General features: G+C 48.9%; 1 protein-coding gene across 1 annotated transcript in view; it reads left to right on the top strand.

Moving 5' to 3' along the window:
• Positions 1 to 18,470, top strand: part of TDRD12 (tudor domain containing 12) — an 80,385-nt gene that overhangs the window by 58,729 nt on the left and 3,186 nt on the right. Inside the window, exons 22-31 of the mRNA XM_060253841.1 lie at positions 324 to 511; positions 1,262 to 1,472; positions 9,207 to 9,299; positions 10,368 to 10,537; positions 11,406 to 11,587; positions 12,229 to 12,283; positions 13,344 to 13,445; positions 14,250 to 14,363; positions 14,440 to 14,593; positions 14,680 to 14,746. Coding sequence (XP_060109824.1) covers positions 324 to 511; positions 1,262 to 1,472; positions 9,207 to 9,299; positions 10,368 to 10,537; positions 11,406 to 11,587; positions 12,229 to 12,283; positions 13,344 to 13,445; positions 14,250 to 14,363; positions 14,440 to 14,593; positions 14,680 to 14,746 — 1,336 coding nt within the window. The remainder of the gene's footprint in view (positions 1 to 323; positions 512 to 1,261; positions 1,473 to 9,206; positions 9,300 to 10,367; positions 10,538 to 11,405; positions 11,588 to 12,228; positions 12,284 to 13,343; positions 13,446 to 14,249; positions 14,364 to 14,439; positions 14,594 to 14,679; positions 14,747 to 18,470) is intronic.

Raw genomic sequence — 18,470 nt, 5'->3', positions numbered from 1 at the left:
GATACAGTGAGGTAAGCCACAGGAAAGTTGGGTTTCCTTGCCCATGGTTTGCTGTTTAGATAAGACATTCCCAAACTCTACTTTGTATCTGATTGTGGCAGATACAGGATTAAAATATACCTGTCATAGTAGTGTCTAGTTTAGCCCTAAAAGATGTGACTGAAAAGGTAACAGGAGTGGAGAGAAATGGTAATGAGGAGAGATAAGTTGGAGAATGTCAGAATCAGAACTGGCATAACAGGTATGTAAATTCAATAACTTGGCAGAAATCTTTATTGCTTTCTTTCTGGAGATACTTTTTATATGCATTTCTGCCATTTCAGATACTACCGCTTTTTATTGTGGATGCCACCCAGTACTTTGGCCGCATAGTAGGTAAACCAAAGGATCAGTATGCAACCCTTGCAGAAGAGCTGAATGAGTATTATAAGAAAGCTAGCAATCGCATCTCTGTTGATTCAGTGGAGAAACTGGCAATGTGCGGATTACAAGAAGAAAACTCTTTCCACAGGTAGAATGCTTAGATCAGTCATCCCCGTTGTGCCCAGTGAAGTGCTTCCTAGTGCCCTACTTGTCTCTTCCCCAGAGTGACTTGTGACATGTTTTTTGGAACTGGACACCATTGCAATTTCTTGCCTGCCTCTCACACTGGGATTCCCAGGAGGAATTTTAAAAATTAAGGGATACAATCTTGGGCCTAAGCTAGTGGCTGAGGAGTGAGGTAAACCAACAGGGAAAGGGTGGCTTACTTTTCTAAGAAACAAGAATATAGTTTATTTAAAAGCTGGGGGTGGGGGACTGGGTGATATTTCAGGTTCCTGCCTTCCCAGTGCACAGCTCCAGTGGGCTGTTTCAGAGAACCTCTCTCAGGGGTTCCTGTTTTGGTGGATTAATTTTTCCTGCTCTGCTTGTCACTTGCCCCTTTTCCCAAAGCAGAGAGCCACTCCTGGCTTCAGTGGAGTTGGAGGTGCTTCAGAAGACTGTTGACCCTTGGGTCTGCAAGGAGTATTCATTGAGCAAAAGCTGCCTCCATCACAGGAGAAAACTTGGGTTAAATCTCCCAACATTCTTGATTGGTCCCACCAGCTATTTTTGTGGTGGTGTATACAGTCCTTTCCCATAATACTAGTTGTGCTTACAGACTGAACAAGTTGGGGGACATCTGACTTCTGCAAAGAAATTACTGAACGAGACAGAAACAGTCTAGATTTTAGCAGATCGAAATCATTTCCCAGTACCCTTTTTTGGTGTTCTCTTCAAGGGTTCAAGTACTCCAAGTAGCAGCAAAAGAAGAAAACTGTGTGTTTTATAGTGTTCATATCAAGTACATAGACGAAGGCCGATCTGGTCAGGTCCAGAATTATCAGTTGCTTCACTTGCCAGAGAAGTTTCAAGTCTTACCCCCTCAGGCTGTGGAATTTATCGTTTGTCGGGCTAAACCTATTGACAAAGAAACAGATTGGCATCCAAAGGTAACTATCTGTGTTTACTAAAGAATCGCAAATGTAATCCTTTTCCAGATGTTGTGAACTATCCCACTAGAACAGGTATGGCCAAACTTGTTTAATGTATGAGCCACATAGAATAAATGTCAGATGATTGAGGGTCACAAGACATAGATTGTGGGGAGGGAGAGGTGGAAAGAAAGCAACTATAAATGCATTCTCCAAACTTGCTGGATGGCTTGGTTTAGAGAAGTTATTTAAAGAGACAAATACCTTCTCCAAGCCAGCGAAGCGGAGTGGTGGAGGCTTTGAGAGTCACACAATATGTGTGAAAGAGGCACATGTGGCTCCTGAACTGCAGTTTGACCACCCCTGCACTAGAATACATTTATTTAATTAATAATTTGTATCCTGCTTCTTTGTAGTACAAAGCAACTAACAACGTTAACAACAGTCAATGTTGATGGAAAGTGCCATCAAGTTGCAGCTGATTTATGGCAACCCTTTAGAGCCTTCAAAACGAAACAAGCCATTGCCTGCCTCTGTATGGTGACCCTGGACTTCCCTGCTTAGCTTCCAAGGTCTGATGAGATTGGGCTAGCCTGAACTACCCAACCAATTGAGTCACCCAGCAAAATACCATTGTCTGATACATGCCCCAAGAACCAAGACAATAAATAATCCCACTTTAGTGTACACAGCAGGTGTCATTCACCTCAAAGCTTCAGGGTACCCAAAGTCTCCCATCTCAGGAGATAAAAATAGCAGGGCAAGAAGTTAACCCCCGGCACTTGGTGTCTCTCTCTTTGTGTCAAAGGAATATCAGCCACATAAAGTGAGGTTCTTTCTGTAACACATTACCCTATCAGGATGGAAGATTCTATTCCTTGGAGAAAAATAGGGCAGTCTGAATTTTTTTAATGTGTTGATGTTTGTGTGATAGGTCTGGTATTCAAACGGGCTTTGAAGAAAACTCAGGTGAATCAATCAGCTCATCTTCCAAAGTATAACATAATTCAAAAAGCAGCGTATAGCTGAAATGGCGAGCCACCACTAATTGTCTCTTGCCTTGAAAACCCCACGGGGTCACTATGAGTCGGCTGTGACTTGATAGCACTTTCCACAACAATATGTAGTCATCAGTCAAGGATCACATTCCCTTTGGACCAAACCAGGCATGTGCCAGGAGTTCAGAGATCCCTGTATCTGGTTTGTTTGTTGTTGTTTTTAAATTATCAGTCATGTAGGCTGAATCAGATCAGGACGCTGTGGAGGGGAGGTGGGTTTCAGCTTTCCTCTCACACAATTGTTTGATCTCATATTTATCTAGGTAATTGCTATTCATTCTGTTGAGAAAATGCCATGGCAGGGTAAAGTTAACTTCTCCTCCTCTCACAATTCTTATGAGAATTAGATCTCTTCCATAGCTGGCAATTAATGCATTTGAAATCACTGGGAGCTCTGGACATAGAACTTCTCAGTGCATGGCTGGCTTGACCCTTTAACAGTAAGAAAGTACAACCATAACACCCTTTCCTACCTTTCCAGTCTCCCTCCACTGCTCTGCTCAAGTTTCTCAATGAAACTTCCTGAGCTGAGGCAGTGATTGGTTGTGTTTGTTCCAAATCCAGCAGGGCTTCTCTCACTTTCCTTAGCCACAGTGTTTGAATCCAAGAGCTGAAGGTGTCCATGATTAGTCTGGGAAAGAGGGAGAGCAAAGGAGACCCAACCCATAAAAATAAATTTCTGAATCTGCCTAGGAAGGATTGATCTTCTTCGTGGTCTCTGTGCAGTCCCACACATGGGTCTTGCCGCAGGCAATGAATCCATTCCTCGGAGTTCCAATAGCTCGCCTATAGCGCTTTTGGCGCGCTCCCCTCCCGCCCTGGGGAGCAGGCAGCGACCGCGCATGCCTGGAGCGGGGGGGGAGCGCCCATTCCACTCAGTTTCTTCCTTTCCGCCGCCCGGACAACACCTTCCTCGCTGCGCTCTTCCTTAGCTCGTCTCTCCTCAGCTCACGAGTCGACGCTTGCCCGCATTGTGCGAACTTCGGCAAGCAGGCACGCAAAAACCGCGCCGCACGACTACAGGCTTTCCTCTTAGAACGGTCCCTGCGGGCTATGCCCACTTCCGACTCGCCGCCTCCCCCACCTCGAGCGGGAGATTCGGCTGCCCCGGCTGCGCCTCAGTCTCAAAAGACGCACAAGTCCGGGAAACGACCTTCGAAGCACGCCGAAGCCGGCCACAAGTCTTCGAAAAAACTGCGTCATTCCGAATCGGAGTCGGCGCCTAAGAAGGCTCGACACTCGGATTCGGCGCCTAAGAAACCTCACCATTCCGAACCGGCGCGTCATTCCGAGTCAGCGGACGCGGCGCCCATAAAGCCCCGTAAGTTGTCGACCCCGGTTGACGTCATCACGGACATGCCTCGGCTTACACCTCACACCTCCACGGCCGTGGAGGTGATTCCGATTCGATCCCGATCGCCTTCAGTACACAGCGTGGTACCTTCTGAGATCCTTGAACCCGACCGTACCACCGACCCGACACAGACTTACCTACGCCCATCTTTGCGACCTGACTCCTTCCATGATGTTGCACTCTCTCCGCTGTACCGTGAATCGGCAACGCAAGTCTCCTCCCATCGGATTCGGATTCGATCACGCTCTCCGCGTAGCCGCCACGACTCCGGTTCCTCGGTCTACTATGAACAGCAAGATTACTACTCCAGGAGGCGATATGAATACTCTCTATCCAGATCGCCCTCACCTCGACAGGGCAGGTCCCGTCACCGCTCCGGCTCCCACTCCGAGTGGGACATCCATCGTAGATATCAGGAGTCAGACTCCTACTTCCACCGTGATCCCGCTACTCCACGGATCCGTTATGGCGGTTCGCCTCGGTCTCGTTACGCGCGCACAACCCGACATGAGGATTCACCTCAGCTCCACTTCGACCGCCCTTCTCGACTTCGTGACCCTCGAAGCCATTTCGAGTACTCACCCAGACTCCTCAACCGCCTCCTATCATCTGAACAAGAGGCTGGCCCCTCGCATCAACGCCGTGAGCACCCTCGGTACCGAGACGTGGCTAAACCGCGTACTGCTTCTGCCACTGTATCTGTGGCCCCGGATTCTCGAGTTCGGTCTCCTCCCAAGACCTCGGAGCCTGCAGCCCCCATCTCGGAACCGACTGTTCATCCACCCTCCCCCTCCACGGGAGCCTCTTCCTCGGGTGGGGACTCCCCAGCCTCTTCGGATTCGGAGGACCACTCTCCATCTCTCCCCTCGGACTCTGCGCAACAGCTCAGGCTCTCTCCGTCTGATGCATCCAAAGCGTATCTCAACCTTATTACTTCTATGGCGGAGGCACTGAAGATACCTCTCCAGGCGGACTCCCCCAAAGTGTCGGACATGGTACATGACCTGGTGCAATCAGACTTCCCTCCCGGGTCCTTGCTTCCTATGCTACCGGTGCACCTGGAGGGTCTTCAGGAGACTTGGGACAAACCTGCATCAGTACCTCCCACTTCTAAGAGGCTGGACTCCCTCTATCGAGTCCATGCCCCCGACGCTAAGTTCCTCGCCTCACATCCAGCTCCGAACTCTATCATCGTTCATTCTGCCATGAAGGCCAAACCCTCCAGGCATCCCGCGCCGCCGGATCGTGAGGGAAGGAAATTAGACACCTTGGCAAGGAAAATCTTCACACTTGCCTCCACCAACTCGAAGCTTAACAATTACCTGGCTTATTTTGCTGCTTATACTTTTAATCTGGCGGACCAATTCACACCACTGATACCATCGCTTCCCGACTCCTCTCAGAGAACAGCATCAGCCCTGGTTTCCGAACTCTCCAGGGTCTCCAAACAACAAATTAATTCGATTCGACATGCGGTCTCCTGTTCATCCCGTGTCTTCGCCTCTTCAGTTGCCCTGCGTCGTCATGCTTGGCTGAGATCCACTAATCTTCAACCCGACATCAAGCAGAAGATAGAGGATCTTCCCTTTGATGGCCTCGGCCTCTTTCATGCCTCTACTGATGAGGTCTTGTCCTCTGTTGACGACGGGCGTAAACGGGCCAAGCGCCTAGGAGTCTCTCAACCTGCTTCGCAACCGTTTGGCCGCAAACAACCTTGGAAACCATCTTTCCAAAGACGCCAGCGTTCTCCTAAACAGTCTGAATACTGGAAAAGAAGACCTGCGCAACAGAAGCCTTCTTTTCAGCAAAGGCAACGCCCTCAGCAGTCCAAAAAATCATCCCCCCCTACCAAGCAGTCTCTTTGACTTCCCCATTCAGTCACCCTACCCCACGCGTCTTTCCCCATTCTACAGGACTTGGACTTCAATCACGACCGACTCCTGGGTACTCACCATCGTACGTCTGGGGTACGCAATAGAGTTCGCTTCGCTGCCTCGCCACCACTACTTCGTGGCTACCCCTCCATCCCATCACCTCCATCACGAGATTCTGGACTTGCTCCAGAAAAAAGCCATAGAACCGGTTCCCCTCCAACATCGGGGAATGGGACTCTACTCAAGGTACTTCCTGGTCCCCAAGAGGGATGGAGGCAAGCGCCCTATTCTAGATCTTCGGAAGCTGAACAAATTTATCCAGTACAGAAAATTCAGAATGATCTCGTTGCAGTCCATCTTGCCCTTGATTCCAAAGGATTCATGGATGGCTTCCCTAGATCTTCAGGACGCTTACTTCCATGTGACTATCCGACCTCAGCATCGCAGATACCTCCGGTTTGCGATCGGCCAACATCATTATCAATACATCTCCCTACCATTCGGCCTCTCCACTGCACCCAGGGTATTTACCAAGTGCATGGCGGTGGTGGCAGCGGCTCTTCGACTACGAAACATCACAGTCTTCCCGTACATAGACGATTGGCTCCTCATTGCACCTACTCCAAATCAGCTCGAGGCCAATCTTCACGAAGCCCTTCTCCTCCTGGAGTCTCTAGGCCTGCGGGTGAATGTCACCAAATCGCACTTCACCCCCACTCAACATCTCTGCTTCATAGGGGCCTATCTTCGCACCTCTTTACACCGTGCCTTCCTTCCAGAGGACCGTGCTATGACAATCATCACCCTTGCCAGGATGGTCCAGCTACATCCCATCCAACCGGCCCTAACTATTCAGCGTCTTTTAGGTCTGATGGCCGCTACTACAGCAGTCCTCCTCTTCGCCAGGCTACGAATGAGACCACTTCAGCTCTGGTTCGTACGTGCCTACCGGCCTCATGTGCAACCTCAGAGCACCCTGCTCACCGTCCCCAGGAGAGTCCTTCCTTCTCTCACTTGGTGGACCAGCCTCGACAACCTCCTCGAGGGCATGCCGTTCTTACCAACTACTCCAACAGCTATCGTGACAACAGACGCCTCCATGTGGGGATGGGGAGCCCACTTAGAAGGCAAGACTGTCAGAGGTCTCTGGACCCCTCAGGAGAGGACCCTGCACATAAACTGCTTAGAACTGATTGCAGTACACAGAGCTCTTCAATCCTTCCTTCCTCTCATTGCGGGTCGCCACATCCAGATTTCCACGGACAACATGGCGACAGTATTTTATGTAAACAAGCAGGGAGGCACCAGATCCCCTCAACTATGTCGCATAGCCACACTGCTCTGGGAATGGTGTATCAAACACAGCATCCACATGACCGCCATCCACCTCCCAGGTGTACAGAATGTATTGGCCGACTCCCTAAGCAGGATACGTATAGACGACCACGAATGGTCCATCAATCTGACCTACCTTCGTCGGATTTTCAGGCGCTTCGGGACCCCCAGGGTGGACGTCTTTGCCTCCAGGGACAATGCCAAATGTCACCGCTTCTACTGCAGGAAGGGCGACGATGCCTTCCTACATCTCTGGAGAGGTCCCCTCCACTACATTTTTCCGCCAACCCCCCTACTGACACGCGTGTTGACGAAGGTCGCACGGGATGGCACGGACTGCATCCTTATCGCACCGTGGTGGCCACGGCAACCATGGTTCACCAAACTTCTGCAAATGTCATAACACACTTACCGCCGCCTCCCGATCGTGGGAGACCTTCTATCGCAGGCGAACGGCCAGGTACTTCATCACAACCCTCGGGTTCTGGCCCTCACTGCTTGGAGGATACACTCACCTGCCTCTCCACAGAAGTGACCAATATTCTTCTCAACGCAAGGAAGCCTTCCACTAGACTCTCGTACCAACGCAAATGGAAGCGCTTTTGTTCCTTCGTTGCACCCTATCATTTGACTCCTGAGGTAACACCTCTAAACCTGATTCTAGATTATCTCCTATCCCTGCAGAAATCAGGCTTGTGCTACTCTTCACTTAAAGTACACCTGTCTGCCATCTCGGCATTCCATGACACTATCGACGGCAGGACAGTGTTCTCTCACCCCTTATCTAAATCCTTCCTCAAAGGAATGCTGCACCTACATCCACCGGGTAAACCATTCGTCCCAACGTGGAGTTTATCCCTTGTTCTTTCCTGTCTAATGAAGGCGCCCTTTGAACCCATGGCGACAATACAGCTCAATCTTCTTTCTTGGAAGACAGCATTGCTAATAGCCCTCACCTCGGGTAAGCGCGCAAGTGACTTATGTGCCTTCAGACATGACCCTCCCTACACCATCTTTCATAGGGACAAGGTTGTCTTAAGACCGGATCCTACGTTCCTCCCCAAAGTTGTCTCCAAGTTTCATCTGTCTACCTCCACTGCGTTACCAACGTTTTTCCCTAACCCGTCGGACCAGGGACAGCGATCCCTGCATTCTCTGGATGTCAGAAGGGCGCTAGCCTTCTATCTGCATCGCACACAACCTTTCCGTAAGGACCCTAACCTGTTTGTGGCCTACGGTAAACCACGTAAAGGACACAAAATTTCTACCCAAAGACTATCCAAATGGGTAGTTAGTGCCATCAGGTTGTGTTACGAACTGGCTAAACAGCCTCTTCCCGAAGGCCTCAAGGCCCACTCTACTAGAGCGGTCTCCACGTCTTCGGCTTTTCTACAGGGCGTCTCCTTAGAGGACATCTGTGCAGCTGCATCGTGGTCCTCTCCTTCCACGTTCGTCTCCCATTACGCTTTGGACGTTCGTGCGAGACGAGACGCCTCTTTCGGCCAAGCAGTTCTCCGATCCATCTTCCACTGAAGTATGGTGAGTGTTTTCGCTTCTGCCTCTATGTCTTGGAACATGATCTGTCTTCTTATGTGACTAACTATCTTCTTTTACCAGCACCCTCCTCCAGGTTACTCAGCTGGCTAGTCACCCATGTGTGGGACTGCACAGAGACCACGAAGAAGATAAACAGGTTGCTTACCTGTAACTGATGATCTTCGAGTGGTCATCTGTGCAGTCACACACGCCCACCCAGCCTTCCCCGCTGCTGGCTTCCTGTGATTGTTATTTAACTCTGTACTGTGTTATGTCAGCGGCGGCTGGAAGAAACTGAGTGGAATGGGCGCTCCCCCCCCGCTCCAGGCATGCGCGGTCGCTGCCTGCTCCCCAGGGCGGGAGGGGAGCGCGCCAAAAGCGCTATAGGCGAGCTATTGGAACTCCGAGGAATGGATTCATTGCCTGCGGCAAGACCCATGTGTGTGACTGCACAGATGACCACTCGAAGATCATCAGTTACAGGTAAGCAACCTGTTTTTTTCTACTAAGAATAGCACTAAAAGGTTTTAGATTGATAAAGACAGGCTGAGGTCATTGTAAAATATCCTACCTGAGATTTTGTTGTTGTTGTTAGGTTATTAGACACATTCATCAAAAGATCCAAGGGAAACCACACGAAGCAAAAATAATACTTACTTTGGAAAACACTATTTGGGTAGATCCAGTGGTATGTAATATTATTTTATCTCTTTTCCTTGTAAACACCCAAGAAGCTGTTCCCTCTCTTCCCTTTAAAAAGGGAATCTAGGTATTTCTCTGTCGCTTTTGAAGACGGTAGGAAGTTCTTAGGCTGATGGCATCCCTAGTATAGCTGGTTTGAATGTTAACCCTGGAACTGTAAATCTGGGCCCATACTTCAATTAGTTTACATAGTCAGTCTTCCTTCACAGAAAATCTGGAATCTAAGACTTAAGAGTTGAGTTTAGAGGTCTTAACTATTAAGTTTAAAATTGTCTTTTATTTGATTAAAACTAACTGCAGTATCCCAATATAGACAGTTATTTGGAGGCTTTTGAATTTGATTATCTTTCAGCTAGGTAACAAAAAAAAATACTCTGGCTTGGATACTGAAATGTATGGAAGTGTGGCTTCCCCTCCCTCCACAGCTCAAGATGCCTCCAATCCCCAAAATGCTGCTCCAGGGGATGGGATACCCCAATAGCATGAGAGGGGAGTCAGAGGGCTACTGTGTGAAGGGAGAGTTGCCCAAACACACATGCAAGGATCTTTTCAGTGGGATCCAACTCGTTGTTTTTAGAACATCACTGGCGATTACAGTTCATGTAACAAAATCAGTTGACGGTTTTGCCTGGAATTATTTTCTAGCAAAGAACATGACAGTGATGCATTATATGTGCTCAGTATAGATGAGATTTCATTGGGTTTTCTTTAAAAAAAATTAAGCGAGGTGGGTTGCCTGTTGTCCCTGGTCAGGAGCTTGGGCTGGTCACCAATGACAAAGGTAGTGCGTAGTTACCTTGGCTGTCAGCTGATGTTGCATGCTGTCCTGCGACACTGCTGGCCTTCAGTTCAAAAATGGTCTTCTAGCAATATCCAGGGTTTTGCCTGTGATCAGTGAAAAGGAGCAGTAATGAAGGTGGAAGGGAAGATGTATTGTGGTCATTAGGAAGGTGGAAGAGACAAGCTATGGAAAAAGGATTGCCTACAGCAGAAGGAAGCAGGAGTTGTACGTGAATAGTGTTATGGAAAATGTTTATTTGTACTAAAATTCCAGGTCCGAGTCACTAGACTCTTAGATCTGAAGACTTCTATCAATGAATACAATGTCCGTTCTGAGATTCTCTCTACTGGAATGGGAGTTGACAATCCAGAGCACACACAAGAACTCCAGAAGTTGTTTCAAAATGCTTCAATGGCCCCTGAGAAAAAAGATTTGCCTCTATTGTAAGGGAGCACTCTACAGTTTGGACTGTTCAAAGAATGTTCACTGCATAAATTAATGTTTTGCTAAATGAATAGACTGTATGTGTACTGCAGTTATCAGGTGATGGGTCGGGGTCCTGCTGAGATAATCTTACCAGCTCAACGACTGCATCAGCAGTATCACTGTTCGCCATAGCTGCATGATACTAAGGGTGGTCCTCACACAGCAGTTGCATCATGGGTGTTGAAATTGCTTCTTGTGTGTGAGATCAATGTGGATTTTTCATTTACTGGAGCACATAGCCAGGATATTTTGTTTGGCAGGCCAGAGCAGCTTAAGCAGTTCAGGTCCTGGGAGACCCAGGTTTGAAGGCCCGTGTCTGCCATGGAGGTTGGCTTCATGCCTCTGGGCCCACCCAAAACTCACAGCCTGGCCTGCCCACAGGGGCTCCCTGGTTTGGTGGCCCCAGCCAGGCTGTCAGTGCTGGAAGGTGGTCCCTCCTGCATCTGTTGCTCACCGCCTCATCTGCAGGTAGGGAAGCAGCAGCAGTCTCTTTCCTCTGGGCCTCTCGGCACCAAGCAGAGTGCACCTCCTCTGTCCTCTTCTCTCGGCTGCTGCTACAAATTGGAAGTCGGGAGTGGTAAGCAGTGGAGCCGGGACCCTGGCCTTGGTGTTGAAGTGGTGGGGCAGGGATCCTGGGGGCCCTTCCAATAGGTATGGCCTAGTGAGTTACAGTATCAGGCTAAGATCCAGGAGATCCAGATGTGACTCTCCACTCTACCTTGAAGCTCAGTGAGAGACCTTAAGCCTGTCAGTTTGTCTCGCAGGATGGTTGTGAAGCTAAAATAGGGAAGGGAGAACAAAGATTTTTTCTCCCTCCCCTTTCAGAGTGCCTCTTCTGAAATGTGGGAAAAGTGAGTTGGCTGTACCTGCTGAGCAAAACATGTTGGACCCAATCAGTCTGAGTTCACACGGCACCCAGGAAGAGGTCAGGTCCAGCGTGCAAAGTGCAGAAGATGATGCCGTTACTGATGATGGTTGCTTCCAAGAGATTTTGCAAAATCACTGTGGTAAATTTCAGTTGTTCTTATTATACAGGTAGAACACTTGATTTTTTTTTTAAAAAGTAATGCTAATTATTAGTGATTCCTATGTGAAATGCAGCACTTTGTTCACACATGTTTTATAGAAATAGGATTTCCAGTGTTGCTTTAGAGTTTTAAATGTCCTGATGATACACAGAAATTTTGAAGAGCCATTGGACAAATCTTAGCTCCCTTACGATGTATTGTAGTACCAGGGGTTAGTGATGTTACTGTTACATGGTATGAAAAGTTCCATTCCTGAAGGTTGTTAGTTGGGAAGAGTGACTGAACCCCATTCTGACATGTCACATTTTCCATCATATTTTGCCAAGAACTGAATCCTCACCTAGGTCTAACCTCACATGTGCCATGGCACCTCTGCTAGGTGATCTCTCCACTTTAGAAGCTTTTCCCATTCCCCATCTTCCTCATTCCCTTGCCTGCCTTATAGTTTGCCCAGATTCTCTCATTTCAAACACAATGTATATGCTGTCCCAAATAAAATGGGTCTTTGAATCAACAAAGAGAGAGGAGGCTTAGATATCCAGTGAGTCTCAATTTACTGGTTAATTGAAAAACATCTGTAATATGTGTTGTCTGATGAACTTGGCTTTTCTTTTATGTAGATGGAGCTCCACAAAATAAGAAAGCAGAAGACTCTCCACAGCCGCCTTGCAAATGGTACTGAGACATTATGTACGTCCTTGGACATATATAGTCGGGGCTCTGAGTGGGTTATCCCTGGCTACCAAAAGCCAGTCTAAATAGTGTGTCTTGAGTTTCTTTTGGAAAATGTGCAGATGAGTCTCTGGAAGGAGAGCATTCAAAAGTTGAGGACAGCCACCAGAAAGGGCAGTGTGATGTCGTAGTTAAGAGTGTGGGAACAGTATCTGGAAGACCTAGGTTCATGTCCCCCCATGGAAGCTTGCTGGGTGACCTTGGGCCAGCCTTACTCTCTCAGTCTAATCAACCTTACAGGGTTGTTGCGAGGATAAAATGGAGAGAAGAATGATGCAAGCTGCTTTAGTGGGTCCTCATTGGGGAGAAACACAAGTTATAAATGAATTAAATAAACTCTTCCCTTGCTGCCTGATTTGACACCCAGATGGTGTACTTAAGAGTAAGCATCCCTGTGTCCTTAAAGTTCACAATCTTGGCTATGCTCGGCCTGGGTTGCTTAGAGCCAGCCAGGGCTTTTTTTTTTAACAGGAACGCATAAGGAATGCAGTTCTGGCTGCCTTGGCATCAAGGGGTGTGGCCTAATAAGAAAATGAGTTCCTGCTGGGCTTTTTCTACAAAAAGCCCTGTGCAAAACAATTGTGATGTCAGGGGGTGTGGCCTAATATGCAGCTGAGTTCCTGCTGGGCTTTTTTCACAAAAAAGCCCTGGAGCCAGCCCTTTAATGAAACCATTACAGGCCTTGAAGGTACTAGTTGAACATGCTTTAAGTGTTTTTCGGGGCACCTGTTGAAGCCACAGAACTATCAAGGGCAGCTCTAGATAGTTTATCAGTTGGATTTTTTTCAGCCCATCCTTCCTCCAAGGAACTTTGGACAGCGTACATAGTACTTCAGCCAGAGGAAAACACTTCTACTACTAGAAAGGATCCACAGGATCCAATCCATGGTCAGGATCCCTTAGAACCACCTTGCCTATCACAAATTGATTTTGCAAATGTTTCCGTGGTGTTTGCTCTTTTTCTGCATCTGATGTTAACCTTGTTTTCCACATGGTTGTTGAGTCCAATGGAGGAGACCAGCAAGGTGCTTCTAAGAAACTCGCCAGCAGGGCCTGAAGGAGATGACCACCCTGTAATAGTAGCCCCGCCATCTGGTAGTCAGAGGTATGCTGCTTCCCTTTTCACAATTATTTTTGATGCTGAGACGCCCTTTTTCTATCTCGTGACACAGCAGGACCATCAACTGAATTGTTACCAGATGTCTCAAACTCACATATAGGTATATCCAAGTGGGCAGCCGTGTTGGTCTGAAACAGTAGAACAAAGTAGGAGTCAAGTTGCACCTTTAAGACCAACAAAGCTTTATTCAGAATGTAAGCTTCATGTGCATGCACACTTCTTCAAAGACGAGGAATCGGGTACAGTGAACAGAGCTACATATAGCTGGTAGGCAGTGGTTTAGAATGCAAAATGGTACAAATTTAAAATCCAATGACAGAATAGTAAAATTAACAAATTGAGCAAATCTTTGATCTGGGTAGCATAAACATGAGAAACCAATAAAACAGTAACATGTCAAAATGTGAGAATGTCTGCTAATCACTCCCATGGAAAAAAGTCTGAAAAAGAGATGTCCTCATTTTGGCCCAGGCTTATAAACATTAGAGTGAATAGCAGACATTCTCATATTTTGACAAGTTACTGTTTTATTGGTTTCTCACGCTCATGCTACCCAGATCAAAGGTTTGCTCAATTTGTTAATTTTACTATTCTGTCATTGGATTTTAAATTTGTACCATTTTGCATTCTAAACCACTGCCACCAACTATATGTAGCTCTGCTCACTGTACCTGATTCCTCATCTTGAAGAAGTGTGCATGCACATGAAAGCTTACATTCTGAATAAAACTTTGTTGGTCTTAAAAGGTATATTACTTTAATAACAGATCCTATGTCCTAAAATTTCAGCTTCTATCCATTAATAAAATGGTTTGACAAGCCGGATGTCACTGTTGTGAAGATAAAATTACAGGACGTTACCAGCCATGACTGCAAGTTCTTCCCACAGAGGATTATCTTCAGGTAGGTCAAAAACTTTTACCAGCTGAGATCAAAATATAGGGAGTTTGCTTTATTTTTCGTTAAAACCTGTTTACAGTGCTTCTGCAGGAGGCAGATTCTACTTGGCAGATATGGAGCTGCTGGGAAGTATCCTCAAAGAGAAATCTTCATGCCTGCTTAAGAACGGCGAGCCCATGATTATCCTGGCAAAAGAGAAGGAGGAACCCTGGAGCAATTTGCTGAAGCTCAAAGTAAGTGTGTAAATTGAAGAGCTGTGCCTCATTCATAAGGGATTAGTGTAGTGTGTTAAAATGCTGTTCAATATTTCTGTCAACAGAACTCCAATGTGACATATGATTTTGATTACTTGGAAGACTCTGAAGAAAAAAAACCCTTTCCTGTTGGTAAGCCATTAACTGTGCATTCCGTGTATATTTCCACTGATTAGCTATGAATGAAACGCCTGTCATTGGGATATATGTAAGGAAAGGCTTGCATAAAGCAGGCAGGTGGGGAAATGCCTCGGTAATTACTGGGTTGGATTCTGCAGATCTGATCTGGTACCGGAAGATCTTCTTCGTGGTCTCTGTGCAGTCCCACACATGGGTCTTGCCGCAGGCAACGGATCCATACCTCGGAGCTCCAATAGCTCGTCTATAACGTCTTTTGGCGCGCTTTCCTCCCGCCCTGGGGAGCAGGCAGCGACTGCGCATGCCTGGAGCGGGGGGAGAGCGCCCATTCCACTCAGTTTCTTCCCTTCCGCCGCCCGGACAGCACCTACCTTCGTTGCGTTCCTCCTTTAACTCGTCTCTTGGTATCGTATTCTCCTATTTCTTCTACTTCGTCGCTTGCTTTCTTTCGTCCTTAGAATATATATATAAAAAAAAAGAACCGCTTCTGCGCTTTTGCTTCTTTCTACCTTCCCCCCCCCCCCCCCCGTCTCTCCCTTCCACCTCTCCCCCAGTCCGGAACGGATGGAAGGGAAAATTTCCTTTAAAAGGTGTAGGCAGTGTGCTGCTAAATTCCTGTCTTCTGACGGCCACGCGCTCTGCCTTTTCTGTTTGGGGGAATCTCACAGAGTCGACGCCTGCCCTCACTGCGCTTGCTTCGGTAAGCAGGCACGGAAAAACAGAGCAGCCCGTCTTCGTAGTTCCCTCATCGAGTCCTCTCTTCGAGCAATGTCCACCTCAGCTCCGCCGCCTCCCCCACTAAGAGCGGGAGATTCGGCTGCTTCGGCCCTTCCTGTCGCACCCAGGAAGCATAAGTCCGATAAAATGACTTCGAAACACTCTGAGGGGCATAAGACGCCTAAGAAGGCACATCACGGGGACTCGAATCTGTCTAAGTCGCACCGCTCGAGTCCGGGAACCTCCAGTCCGACCACCTCGGCGCCTAAGAAGCACCAGGATTCGAAGCACCAGGACCCGTCAGCTTCCGGCTCCGCCATCGCACCCCCGCATGAGTGCCGCGATCCGTCGGCTTCCAGCACTTCCGCATTTGCGCAATCGGCTTCTGCGCAATCGCCTCCTGTGCAATCGAGTTCTGCGGTGACTTCTCACTTGAATCCCATCGTACCACCCGAACTCTCGGCTCCGTCCGATGTCATCTCGGACATGCCTCACATCACTAAGCATTCCGTCGAAGTTATCCCGATTGGCTCCAGATCGCCCTTGGTGCATAGCCTTCCTCCTGTGGATATTCTCGAGTCGGATCCTCCAACTCTCCGACCTGAGTCCTTCCTCGACATTACCACTCCAGTCCTTACCAATCCAGTACTTCAGGAGCCCTCTGACCAGGTCTCGTCTCAGCAACTCCGCTCTCGATCTCCACGGCTACGCTCTCGCTCGCGGTCCCCGCTCCGTCTACGATCTCCGGTCCCGTGACCGTTTCATCTCTCCGTCTCCGCATCGAGATTACCATCGGGACCATCGACGCGACCGGTCTCCGTACCGCGACTACTACGGGCTCTACCGACGGGACCGCTCTCCATCCCGGTCCCCGTCCCCTCGATCACGCTCGCGCTACCATCGGTACCTGCGTTCGCCCTCGATGCACAGCTATAAGCACTTCTCAGACTTCGAACCCGAGCCTCGCTCCAGAGATGTCTACCTGCCTCGACTCTGAGACTGTTATTCTCCTGGACCCCGTGACTACTACCGTTCACGCGACCAGCGATCCCCCTACTACCGCCGCCCGTCCCCCAGCGGCTACAGTGATTATCAGCACTACTACTATAGTTCTCGGGACAGAGCAGCTCCTCGGACCCGAGATGATTTCGACTTGCAGGATTTCGAATCCCTCGCACTTACCCATCGGCCCCATGAGGTTGTTCACTCTCCTGGCCTTTCTGGGAACCGGGATACTTCCAAGACACCGTCCGCATCGGTACCGAAACCACCAACTTCGCCAGCCAAACGTCCTCGAGACCCCTCACCGGTCGACCCCAAGTCACCTCAGCACCCAGTCTCGGTTTCAGACAGGGATTCATCTGACCACTCTGATTCCGAAGAGGCTCCAGCCTCGCCTTCATCTGACCAACCTCCTAGGCTCTCACCATCCGACAGCTCCAAGGCCTATCTAAATCTGATCACCACTATGGCCTCCGCACTGAACATTCCCATGTCCTCCGATTCACTCTGATGTGGTTCACGACCTGGTTTGCACAGATTTCCCAGACGGCTCTACGCTTCCTATGCTTCCTGTTGACCTTGAGGGTCTCCGGGAAGCCTGGGATAAGCCGGCCTCTATCCCTACCGTTTCTAGACGTCTGGATTCTCTCTATAGGGTACACGCCACGGACTGCAAATTCCTTGTCTCCCACCCGGCTCCCAACTCTATTGTCGTCCATTCCGCCACCAAGAATAAACAATCTCGCCACCCCGTTCCACCGGACCGCGAAGGCAGGAAACTGGACACCTTAGCAAAGAAGATTTATAGCTTCTCTTCAACCAACTCTAAGTTGAACAATTACTTAGCCTATTCTGCGGCATACTCCTTCAACTTGGCGAACCAGATCACTCCACACCTTACTTCCATGCCTGACTCATCTCAGAAGGCTGTATCGGCTCTCGTCTCTGAGCTCACTCGTGTTTCGAAACAACAAATAAACTCTATCCGCCATGCGGTTTCCTGTTCCTCCCGAGTCTTCGCTACTTCTGTGGCCTTACGTCGCCACGCCTGGTTGCGCTCAACGAACCTACATCCAGACATCAAGCAGCGCATAGAAGACCTTCCTTTCGATGGCCTGGGACTATTCCATGCGTCCACGGACGAGGTCCTCGCATCAGTCGATGACGGCCGCAAGAGGGCGAAACGCCTTGGGGTCACGCAACCTACCTCACTGCCCACCAATAGGCAACGACCATGGAAGCCATCCTTTCAACGCCGTCAACGGTCTCCTAAGTCTCAGGATTTCTGGAAAAGGAAACCCCTTCCGAAGCAGTCTTTCCAACAGAGGCCACGGGCTCAACCCTCTAAGAAACAATCCCAGACAGGCAAGCAGTCTCTTTGACTCTCCCAACAGTCACACCCGGCTACTTCCCTTTTACCCAAGCTGGAACTCCATCACTACCGACTTTTGGGTTCTTACCATCGTGCGTATCGGTTACGCAATAGAGTTCGTTTCGCCACCTCGCCACCACTACTTCATACCTACCCCTCCATCTGCACTCCTCCATCAGGAGATTCTGGACTTGCTCCAGAAAAAGGCCATAGAACCCGTTCCTCCCCTACATCGAGGGACGGGATTCTACTCAAGATACTTTCTGGTCCCCAAGAGGGATGGAGGAAAGCGCCCTATCCTAGATCTTCGGAAGCTAAACAAGTACATCGAATACAAAAAGTTCAGAATGATCTCCCTGCAGGCTATCCTGCCTCTTATTCCCAGGAATTCCTGGATGGCTTCCCTAGATCTTCAGGACGCTTACTTCCATGTGACAATTCGGCCTCAACATCAAAAGTATCTGTGATTCGCCATGGGACAGGACCACTTCCAATATGTAGCCCTGCCGTTCGGCCTCTCCACTGCACCAAGGGTGTTCACCAAGTGCATGGCGGTGGTGGCAGCTGCCCTCAGAGTTCGGGACATTACAGTCTTCCCATATATCGACGACTGGCTTTTCATAGCGC

Source organism: Heteronotia binoei, chromosome 14 (genome assembly GCF_032191835.1).
Source record: "Heteronotia binoei isolate CCM8104 ecotype False Entrance Well chromosome 14, APGP_CSIRO_Hbin_v1, whole genome shotgun sequence".
NCBI classification, from domain to species: domain Eukaryota; kingdom Metazoa; phylum Chordata; class Lepidosauria; order Squamata; family Gekkonidae; genus Heteronotia; species Heteronotia binoei.
This window is presented reverse-complemented; position numbering and strand designations above follow the sequence as displayed.